The sequence below is a fragment of the Dendrobium catenatum genome, unplaced genomic scaffold (assembly GCF_001605985.2).
Source record: "Dendrobium catenatum unplaced genomic scaffold, ASM160598v2 fragScaff_scaffold_1056, whole genome shotgun sequence".
NCBI classification, from domain to species: Eukaryota; Viridiplantae; Streptophyta; class Magnoliopsida; order Asparagales; family Orchidaceae; genus Dendrobium; species Dendrobium catenatum.
In genome coordinates, this window is record NW_021319518.1 from 4,583,323 (window position 1) to 4,595,458 (window position 12,136).

General features: G+C 36.0%; 1 protein-coding gene across 2 annotated transcripts in view; it reads left to right on the forward strand.

The window, feature by feature from the left end:
• The window catches only part of LOC110108776 (serine/arginine-rich splicing factor RSZ21A), a 23,341-nt gene extending 17,920 nt beyond the window's left edge, over positions 1–5,421 (forward strand). For both annotated transcript variants that reach the window (XM_020839558.2, XM_020839560.2), the window contains 3 exons: positions 4,533–4,743; positions 4,888–5,013; positions 5,100–5,421. In XM_020839558.2, the coding sequence (XP_020695217.1) occupies positions 4,533–4,743; positions 4,888–5,013; positions 5,100–5,109 (347 nt within the window). In that variant the 3' untranslated portion in view covers positions 5,110–5,421. The remainder of the gene's footprint in view (positions 1–4,532; positions 4,744–4,887; positions 5,014–5,099) is intronic.
• Positions 5,422–12,136: the final 6,715 nt, after the last annotated feature.

A 12,136-nucleotide genomic window follows, 5' to 3' on the forward strand; every position in this document is an offset into this window, starting at 1 on the left:
CTCACCGGTTCCCACTTATCCATGTACTTGAACCAGGCAAACGCCGCCCCTTCCAAGCACATACTAGCAGCCATCAATCTCTCCTCCTCCATCAGGCCGTTCACTGCAAAATACCTCTCCACCTTGTGGATCCACTCGTCCACATTTCCCTCCTCGAATACTGGCATTTTCAGCTTCCTGGCCCTCGTGTCCACCCCGTATGCCCTATTCCCCCCATGGCCTCCTCTGTCCCAAGCTATGGGGTCTTCCCAAGTTCCTCTTTCTCCATATTGGGGCTCATCCTCCCTCCTTGGCCGCCGGCAGCCATCTTCCCCTCGTGCCCCGCCATGGTGGTTATAGATCCCCCATGGCCGGTCCAATGGGTCGGGCCTCCGACGTCGCCAATCATCTTCTCTTCCTTCCCGGAAGTCTCTCCTTATGTCATGTTCTTCTCGCCTGATAGACTCCCGAGGTGGCATCCTCCCGTTGCTGTCAAACAGTTCCACCTCCTCTTCCTCTTCTGGATTCACCTTCTCCTTCCCCCTGCTCCCACTACCTTCTCCTCTTTCCTCCGCTGGCACCGCCCGTGCTTGCCCTTCCAACAACTTCTTCATCATCTCCTCCAAGGCCATGAATTTCCCTTCCACATTCTCGCTAAATGTGGCCATCTTCTCCTCCAGATCCGCCTTAAGTTGACCCATCTAGGTCTCCAAGACTTCTACCCGCTTAGATGCCATGGGAACCAACGAGATGCCTCCGGATCCACCAAAAATCTGCGAAAAACTGCAGCGAAACAGTGGAAAAAAAAACAGCCATCCACCGCCCGGATCTCGCTCTGATACCATTCGAAATCCAAGTGTTTCTCACCAAAACCAAGTAGATCCAAGAGAAAACTGCTGTCCACAGCAGAAAAACAGTAGAAAAATAGGGAAAAACTATAGAAGTTATGGAGAAAAGACTTGTATTTTACTAGTAGATGCAACAAATAGCAAAGATACAAGGATCCTCTATTCGAGAGGAGGATCGCACTCTCCCAATCTTTAGATTTCGATCTAGAGCCCTCACTATCCAAGAAGACAAAAGAAACTCTCACCAAGCATGACATAACCCTAATTCCCCTCTTTTCTCCCTACTTAATGAATACAATTCAAATCTAATACAAAAGGACCTAATTACCCTTGTTTCCCCTCCTTTTCGCTCCAAGAATCAATTCAAATTTCAAGTGGACCCCACCCCTTCTCCTCTGCTTGTTTCCGCCGGCTCCTCCTGGAGTAAACGAGATGAGCCGGCCCAAGAGGCTGGGCCGGCTGGACCGGTCCTCCTTGGACCGGTCTATCAAGGTCACCCCCTTTCTCACGGCTTGTGGTGTCTTCAAATGCAGCCTCGACCCTTGTTTTGATACTTTCATGTATAGGTATTATCCTATAGTTGATATTAATCTAAGCAGCGTTAAAAAATCCTTTTATGCTCTCTATTATGCTTGCAGATTTTTGTTTTTTGAAAACTTTTCTTATTTTTCCTGATTTGGATTTGGGAGCTTGGACATATATCAGGGTTTAATTTTTCATGTTGCGATTAATAAATGAACTTGACATTTGTGGAATTTGCTTGTTGATGATTCTTCCAAGTGCAGACGTGTAAATCTTCCTCATGCAGCCAATCTTGATCATTTAGATACAGGTGAATGCACTCAAGGTGTTTGGGTAAATATCTTAAAGACTGCAATTTTTGGTATATGCATATTTTACTTTACTTTGCATATTTTACGCAGTATTTACTTTGCATCCAACCAAATAGCTCCTTAGTGAATCTTGTAAATTCGGATTTACTATATCTAAATTTTGAAAATTGTTTGACAAAAAATATTTAATCCTACTAATTGCAGCAAATATTTATCTAATTACTTATTTAAGTATTATTTTAATAAATATTTGATTATTAATGATAGTTATAATTATCTAATTAATTATTTAAAATAACTAATAATTACTACTTAGAACTATTCATTATTTTATTAATCATTTAAGCATTATTTTAATAAGTTTTAAATTATTAATTATTTAATTAATCATTTAAATATTCTATTACTAATTAATTATTTAATTACTACTTATAGTATTAATTATCTAGTTAATTATTTTCATTTCAAATCCTATTAACTAAATTAATTATATTAATTCCTAATTAATAATAAGGTATTTTTTCTATTATTACTTGACTATCTCAATAATTTATCTCTCTTTAGATAGCCTTTCTTCTTCGCTTTGTTGCTATTTCTTCTTCGCTTCCTTCTTCATTAATGTTTTGGTTTTGCTTGTTGCGATTTCTTCTTGGTTGCTTCTTCGGCTTAGCGTGCTCTTCGACTAAATCCCATATATCAACCGAACTATTAGAGTTACAAATTTTTGGGATTAAAAAAATAAGAAAATAATCACAAATATGAATATTATTTGAAAATTAAAATGTACAAAATTATGGTCTTGGTCAGAGCCCGTATGCTCCCAAATGGCACTAAATCCTTGAGAAATGAATCAATAGGATATGCTCGATAGGGCACAAAGCCCTCTGTCAGATAATGTCAATTCAAATTTGTCCCATTAGACAAATTTCCACCCCAGGTCTACAAGGTACCCTTGGACGATGCAACCCATGACGATTGATAATGATCCTTCTTTCAGGTTATGTTGACTACTTGCTCTGACTAACTAGACCAGGGACCACGATGGTCCGGGATGACATAATCATGGGATCTTGATCGGGCTAATCATTACTCCCCAACCATCCGCTTTAAGTTCAAGATGGTGAAATTTTAAATTTTAAATATCAAATTTCCAAACATCCAAAACCCATGCTGCTACTATATGTCGGATATAATGTATCTACGGATACGGTCTATTAACTTGACGACTAGCCTTAATTGAAAGTTCTCTCTCGTGATCAGGAGGGGTAATTAACTATGAGGGTTTGCGCCTATAGGAAACTAGAACTTAGATCATAAAGTCCTTGCAAAATGAGGGCGAAATCTCTGGGTAGTGCCTTATTCTCAGCCTAATCTGCCTTCTGAAATTTTACCCCTTATATTAATCTGTTAAAACTCCCCCCAAAGCAAAAGAAAGCAAAAACAGCAGTTGGGGAGGTTGAGGCGCGAATTTTCGGAGCCCACATTTCATAAGGAGATTGTTTGATTGTGTTCAGGCATCCCACAATCATAAACAAATGGGAATAAAGAGGGAGGGAGAGATGGAAGTCTCCAAGCTTTCAGTCATAGAAAGTAGAAGCTCTTGCAATAGAGGGTGATAGTGGAAGAAGGTTTCACAGTCGAGAAAGGAAGGTGATAATAATAGAAGCAACAACATCTTATCCATGTTTATTACTTATTTTTGCAGCAGATGGTTTAGTTCTCTCGTACTCATTGACATAGAGAAATTAGTATCTCTATCCTTATAATTGTATACATGAAAAGAAATATTTGATGTATTTCTTTAAAGCTTCGCAGAATATTTTATTTTTGTATGATCGTGGACGTATGTGATTATCATTGAAACATGCAAACTTGTGTATCTTGTGATTTTGTTCATTGGTGTGTTTATTCTTTATTTTCATTTGGTCTTGCTTAAAATTTTATCATTATTCTAATACATTTTTCATTCATTCTTGTTGAGTACTGCTAGAAGTGTTGAATGTTCTTCACAAATTTTTTTGAAAACTTTTATCCATGTAACAGTAGTTCTAGCCCTTTTCTTTTTAGTAATCCTATCACTGATTTTATCTTCTCATCTAATTGACACATTTTCTATCTTATGTTGTACATATTTAAATCACCCAAGTTAATTTTCAAATTACCTTATATTTTTTAGATTTTACTCTAAACATTCCACTAAACGCTAATTAGTTTAATTCCACTAATATGGTTTTGTATGTAGGGAAAACAAAATAAGTGGATTTTATTCTTCTAGTTGAGCAGGATAATAATCCTTTATTATACAGATTAGATTTGTTATTTGCATTCTGATAGAATCAGGATCTCGTTTTTTTCTGGACAGTTTTTGGTCTGAAGCGCAACTTTAGAATGTCCAGTTGTATTGTCATTGTATGATGCTTTTATTTTCTAACTGACAGTTTTTGGTGCCGAATGTTGGCCATTAAAAGAGAAGCATAAGTTAAGTGTGGCAGAGATGAGGATGCTCAGGTGGATGAGTGGCTTTACCCTTAGAGATAGGATACGAAATGAGCATATACGTGAAAAAGTTGGAGTAGCTCCAGTAGAAGATAAGATTAGAGAGAGTCGCCTTAGATGGTTTGGTCACATAAAACGGCAACCTTCCGATGACGAGGTTCGGAAAGTAGAAGTATTAGATTTGACTTATGTTAATAAATATAGAGGCAGACCTAAAACAATTTGGTTAGAAAATATTAGAAATGATCTTTCTTTATTAGATTTAAACGAGATTTTGACTCTTAATAGGACACAATGGAGAAAAAGTATTCATGTAGCTGATCCCATGTAGTGGGATATAAGCTTGATGTTGTTGTTGTTGTTGAATTTTTAACAGGGAGGAATGGCTGGCATGTGGAACTTTCCCACAACTCTAGGAGTGGTAGGGGCTCCCGATGTAGCAGTGAGGACATAAGTTGTTCTGAGTGCGGTCAATCTGATCATGTTGCTAGGGATTGTTGCCTTCATGGATCTGGTGGATTAGAAAGCGGAAGACACTACCGTAGTTCCAGTGATCAATACCACCAAAGCCCAAGCTATCGATACAGGTAGATTAAAGAAGGCTCTTGCTAAGAAATAAAAGTAACAGGTCATTTTAAGATAACAATGTTGATTGGAACCCGGCTACAATAACTATGTAGTGCTTTGTGTTTTTTAATCTGGCCCCTTGTATTGTTAATGTGTTCTGGCAGGAGCTTTAGTCCCCTGAGAAGGTCCCCAAGAGGTATCAGGGACACTACTTACAGGCATGGCTATCGTGGTCAGAGTTATACCAGATCTCCAATATATCATGGCAATAACCCCCATGATTCAAATGGGTAAATTAAGTATTTCTTTCATGCTCCAGCACTGCTTTTTAACATGCTTGCACGATTCTTACTGCAATTCCGGCTGACATTTGCAGGTGTAACTGAAGTGATATGATGCCCTACTAGAAGCAGCATCTGCATTATATGAATAAAACCATTGGTTGCTGATAGTGTAGTAGTCTACAACAAAGTGGTTGTGAGTGCCCTTGAACTCCTCAGGATTCTCTTCTCAACTTGCAGTCCCTTGGAGAGGTTACATTGTTTCATTTAATTCTTTCCTTAATATGTTTTCTCAATTTATATAGTTACGCTGCATAAGCAGTTTTTTTTTTTCTTAAACTTTGTGCTGAAATCTTAGATCTCATGCTTGTGAACTTCTTCTAAAGTAGTACTCCTTTATCTTTGATTTGAGCTGAAGTTTCTGCTTAAGTGTAACGAAACCACCTATCAGAACCTCTGAACCCAAGTGATGGGCTTTCTTCATTCGTGCATCTATATATATCCCGCACCTATTTTAGTACTGCAGCTCCTCAAGCTATCATTAGAGCAGCTCCAACCGAAAATCTCATTTTTCACTCCAAAATACTGTGAAACTCAAAAATGCCGTGATTCATCTCCAACCGAATTCCATTTTTGGGCTTCTGCGAAGGTAACCGTCTTTCTCCTCTTTGGCGCATTTCTTTGGCGAATACGGTCGAGACAGAGAAATCGCGTAGGTGAACAGTGCAACGTCAATATTGGTGTCGCACTGTTAACCCGCAAGCAAATAGCGGAAGATTTGACATTCCGCTGGAGCGACCGAATGACGCCATACACATATTTGATGTTCGGTTGGAGATGCTCTTAGACCTAGATCACCTGATGGTAGGATACTCTAGATTTAGATTCTTAAATTGCTTGTTCATGGAGAGAGGATCTTACTAGACCATCAAGCATTCTGGTCAAACTTTTTGCTCTCCTCTTGGTAAATATTCGGCTTAGTTGCCTTCTCTGTCACCAGGATTAAGATAGTTATAAGATCTTCCGCTAGTAGAATACAAGGCAAAGCCACCACAAAGATCCGGGTTTACCCCGGTAAGTAGATTGGTATCTCTTAAACTAAAATTCAAGTAACCTTGATGTGCATTGCATGCATAAAATCTGGTTCATTGTGGTCTTTGTTGGTGGGCAAATGGCATAAAATTGCTACGCATAGTATTATGTAGTAGTGACTTGTAGCGGTTGATCTCTTTTTGAGTGAGGGTATGACAGTATTTGATAATATAGCCAGATGATTAGAGATGTTTTCATATGTAGTATATGTAATCTTATGTATTTTAATTGTCACCCAAGATTAAATTAGAGGTGTCAAAATGGGTTGATGGATTGGGGTTGGGTCCGACTCAAAATTGATCTGACCCGAATCTAGTCAACCTGAACCAAACCTATTAACCCGTTTTTGGTTAAAAAAAATTATTTTATAACTTAATTTTTTTTAATAATTTATTAACTATAATGTTTAGGATATTTGATAAAAAATAAGAAGATTATATCAAAAAGTAAAAAAAAAAAGGAAAAACAATATTAACGGGATCTTTTTTGTGTCAAAAATGGATTGACAGGTTAACCTGAACTCGACTCATTTAATATACGGGTCAAAAAAGCCAACCCGAACTTGACCCGTTTGCTCGAACCTTGATTTTTTTTTGTCAGGTTTTAGTCGGGTTGGCGGGTCGGATCATTTTTTGACACTTCAAGATTGAACCATATTTTGGCATGAATTTTACACTTCATTATTGAGGGGTGAACGTATTTTAGCCTTAAGAGTATTTTCTCCAGCTTGGTATACTTCCTATCATCACCATCATCCTCCTCATCATGATCATCATTAGCCCGTCTGTGAGTTCTTATTTTCTATTTATTCATACAAAGTGCTTCATAATATGCTAAATCTGTTTTGCACACCTTACATCCATGATATTTTTTTCATCTACATTTTTGAATCTTTCATTAATCATATCTACCATGTGATTATCATATCTTCTACAATATTTACTATTTGTTGTAAATGCACAATCAACTAAATTTAATTTCACGATTTATCTTTAAGAGATGATATCAACTCTCCTATATTATCTTTTATTAGCCCATCCTTCATAATTTATTGCACATTCATCTTAATATTTTTAAATTTTATAATGAGCATGCCTAATTATAATTTTACAAAATTTATCTCAGAATTTTCACGATATTATCATTTTATACTTTTGAGGTATTACTTTATTTTTACTTTGTTCAATTCTAATTTTGAAAATTGTCTTCTTAATCTCATTCTCATTCTTATGTATAATAGATCTAAAATGTCTATACCTTTGAAGTCTTAATAAGGCCTCGTTTAAGACAGCTTAATTTTACCTTTTCTGTTTCGAAACGGCAAAGTTGTTTTTAGGTTGCTATTTCTGTGTGACATTTTTGTAAAATTATTTTTTACGGAACTTTCATTTTTGTACTGTTATCAAAAGCTTTTAAGTATTTGCTTCTCTGCTAGAAACCTTCATTCTCTCGAACAAAATTTTTAAAACTATCTTTTACAAAAGTCATTGGGTAACCAAACGAAGCCAAAATCTCATAGAAGAATAAGTGTTTTTCCACTACTTTGATTCTATACAAATTAAAACCAGAGTAGATTGAAACAACTTTTTATAGGCTATAATACTCAATTTAGGCATCGGTTAATGGTTCTTACTCTATTCTGAATCTCATTCTTCCTGTTTTAATATCAAACGATCAATGAAGTTCAAATCTAAACCCTTGTTCCTGGATTTTATTTTCCACTGGGATGTCATGAAAAAGATGGATGTGCATGAATTGCAATTGATTTTCCCGCAGTGCTCAGAAAATAATGAATGCCTCACTTTATCAACCTGTGGATTAAACTGTTAAATTGGGCAAGGGAAACAAACCTAGGAGTAATTTCCCCATGCTGAAACACAAGTATTTTAGCTGCCTTTGGTACTAGTTGAGAGTGTAAATGAGCTATATACAAATATTCGACCAACTTTTTGATGAGCTTAAAAAAATCATATTTCAACAAGCTGCAAATGTTTGCATGGTTAAATTTTTAGGAGGCAAAGTAGATTGCAGATAAGACTTTATCTAGATATTTTGTTTTCTTTTTGCAATGACTTTATGATCCGGTTCTAGGTTTATCATAAGTGCAAGCTTTTTTTATTAGTTACTTGCATTGATGACGGTGAGAAATTTTGATTAAGGCTAATCATCGGAATCTAAGTATTTAGGATATAGTGACGGTAAATTTAGTACAAAGTTAGAAATTTAGCAGCTTGAACTTGAAATCAATGTTGTGGGGGATGGCGATGGACTTGATCATGATCCCATGGCTTTGCCATCTCAGGTTGTCATGAGCAAGACTCATACTTATTGAAGGATCATTGTCGTCAGACAATCTTGGATGTCTTAGTTCAAAGGAATCTTGTAGGCATGAGATGGATATTTTTCTATGAAGATAAATTTAAGTGTACCTTAAAGTCAGCAATGTCTAGGGTTTCTTCGTCGGCTCTTGGCTGTTCCTTTGGTCAAGTAATCTCTTTTCGCATTCCCTAATCTTATTTTTTCCTCTCTAGTTTCCTCAAAGCCGGCATGGCCGCTCATCGATTGAGTGACCTTGAATTTTTGGACGTGAAACACAAATCACAGTCTTTTAGAGAGGTTTTGTCCAGAGAGTCGGCTTCGCCTTCGTTTCCGCTGCTCAAACTCTCTTCCTGCCATGGTTTGTCAACTTTGATGATTTCAAATGAAGAAATGTGCTCTCTTGTTGCTCTTTTTGAATTTGCTTTAGTTGGGAAGTTTCCTGGCCGTCATCCACCGCTTGATACGATTCGTAAATTTTTTCTTAATCTAAAATTGTTCGGTGAATTCTCTGTCACTTTGTTGAATCCAAAAAATATTTTGATTAAACTGAGAAATGATTTGGATTATTGTCGGGTGTTTTCCCACCGTTCTTATTTCTTCAATAACTGTTTCATGAAGCTCTTTAAGTGGCCTTCACACTTTGATGTTCATGTTAAATCTTCTATTATTCCCATTTGGGTGTCGTTTCCCAACATTCGCCCACTTTTTTTTTTCTCTCCAAATTCTACATGATTTAGGGTCTCTATTTGGTAGACCCTTGAGAATTTATAATGCTACTATTAATGGTGTTAGACACTCGGTGGCTCGTATACTTTTTTAGATATTACTGAATGTTATCCTAATCATGTGTGGCTTGGTTCTGAATTTATGGGTTATATTCAATCTGTGGAGATGGAAGGGTTTCCCTCGTATTTCTTTCATTGTAACTCTTTGGGTCATTTGAAAGACGTTTGCCCGATTTTATTTCCTAACTTGGGTGTTTGCCCTCATGCATAGGAGGGGGCTTCGGTTGGTGCTCATTCTTTACAAGAGGTTGGTGATAATCCCCCGTTGGTTGGGGTGGACCAATGTTATGTTGTTGTTCCACTAGATATCAATTGTGTTCTTACAGTTGATGGGTGTGATCCTTCTATGTTTAATGCTGGGGGCAAGAGAATAAAGCTACATTGTCTGAGGATCAATGTGATGATGATTGACATAATACTGATGATTTTGTTTCTCCTAATGTGTCTATCCTTTGGCGGCGAATGTTAATTTCATTAGAAGCTGATGTTAATTTCATTAGAGATGGTGTGGTGGAGGATTGTATACAATGAGTAGATAGGGGAGTTGTCAAGATCATGTGTTGATGGCTAATGAATCGTCTAGTGATTTGGATAATTTTGATTGCCCTTTGGATCATGGTGTACCAGTTATTCATCCCCCTGTTGGGGGAGTGTAGGTTGTGAATCTCTTGTTGATGCCCATGTTGATCTAATTTCGCCAAATGTTCTTAAGTCTCAATTTATTTCGAGATCCGGGGAGTCATATTTGGTGCAACCTAATTGGCTGGATGAATCTCCGGATTGATTGTACGGACTGGAGGATGGCTTGGGGGGTGATAATGTTGAGGCCATACATGATTTGTATGGATTGGATGTTAGTCGTGTCATTGATCTCTCTTTCTCTCATGGTGGCAAGCGTCGTCGACACAAATCCAAGAGATAACTATTGAGCCTAGTTGTTCTTTTTCTTTTTTACTTCGTTGGTTGGTTGGCTGTTTTGGTGGTCTTCGATTTTGTTGTTGGTTGGTGTTGTTTTGATTTGGTGTGGAGGGTTTTGTTTTTGTCCTTATAGTGTTGTCAGGTGGCCGACTGTACGTGGTTGCTGGTCGTTTTCTATTAGTTGTATGGGGTGTAGTTTGAGTGGGGCTTCTCTACTATCCTGCTCTCTTTTATTACGATTCTTGTTGCTTGTTGGCGTGTTCGTTGCCTTAACCAGCTCAAATATCGGGTTGATTGGTATGCTCTTCGTGGCTTGTGCTTGTTTGGTTGGTCAGGATGTGTTGATCTTATTGTTGTTGTTGTTCTGTTGTGACTGTTTTGTTCTTCCGATTTCAATTTTATTCTCTTCATTGTATTAGGTAGGATTCAAAGCTCTTTAGGTTTTTTTCAATTGTTGTCCTTTTAGTCAGCTTCTGATCCTTTAAGGACTTGTTACTTATATTTGTTTAACGTGTAAGCCCTCTGTGAGTTTTCTTTTAATAGATAAATAAATAAATTTAAGTTTACCTTAACTATTAAAGTGCTTTAGGCAATATCATATGCACCATATAATTCATTATTTGAGGGGTTTTTATCCATTGAGGAATTTCTCGACTCTGATTGTGATCATAATTTAATCGTTTTATTCTACAAAGAAACCATTTGGTTAGAGAATTTTGATTATGATCGTTTACATGTGGTGCCATTTGACAGCAAAATTGTCGATTAGAGGATAAATTACATCATTACTGGCGAGAGATCATTTGAAAATGTATCATAACATACACTTATTGCGAGTTGAGTTTAACTTTAAATTTAGTGCCCTTGACAAACAGTTATTGAGGGTGGATATGATTTAAGTTTATCACTCTTGATAGTAAGGATGTGACTAGGGGTGTTAAATAGAGGTAACGGGTCGGATCTAATTCAAATTTGACTCGATTTGAACACATTCAAATCAAATTGGACCTGTTTAATAAATTGGTAAAAAATTTGGACCTGAATCCAACTCGTTGGCCACCTGGTTGACTCAAAGTAGCCTGCTAACCCCTTTTAATTAAAAGAATTTGTATAACATGCTAAGACATGCCAATTTTAATTTTTAGTAGAAATTAGTATTAATTTTATTCACCATTCTATTCTGCTTGCTTTGTACTTCTCATTTAAACTACTTGACCTTTAAAACATTATGCCAATCAGCCATTAAGTAGATATTTTGTAATTTATCTCTCATGTTAGCATCCATTTTAATGCTCCTATTTTCATCATGCTTAATTTTGTTATTAACCATTTTTTTTTTCAGCTCAACATTAGGCTTTATTTGGGACATTTTTCTCAAAGCTTTTTAAAGTAATTTTTTAATAAAAAATTTTAATTAAAAAATTATATTAAAAAACTGCTTTAAAAAACAATAAAAATCTCTCTCAAACGAAACTTTGATTTCATATGTCACTAGTTGAGTACAATATTATAATATTTATCTTAAGTCTCCAAATTTGCTCTTTTCAAACAATTCTTGGGATATTTTTTTGTTTTAATCATTTAATTGAGGAAGTCATATCCCTTTTCATTTGTCATTCTATATATATATTAAAGATTTTAGATGCTCTAATTATTTTATTTATAATAATTTTGATTAATGGTCATTAATATAAAACGCTTTGAACACTAGTAATATTTTTTTATAAATATATCTCCATAACCAATACAAAGGGATAGACTCTATGTTTGATCCTTGGTGTAATCCTATTGATTACTATAATTAAAAACTTTGTAGTCATTTCATTACATTTTGCATACTAAGTTAATATTCTATTATTAATATCTTAATAATATTAGCATACCTTTGAGACATTTCTTTCTCACTTAATATGTACTAAATCAATTCTCTTAGTACAACAATCACTTATATAATGTACATTTTTATCATAAAGTCAAATTAATTATCCAAAAAATGACTATCCATGTCAATGTTATTT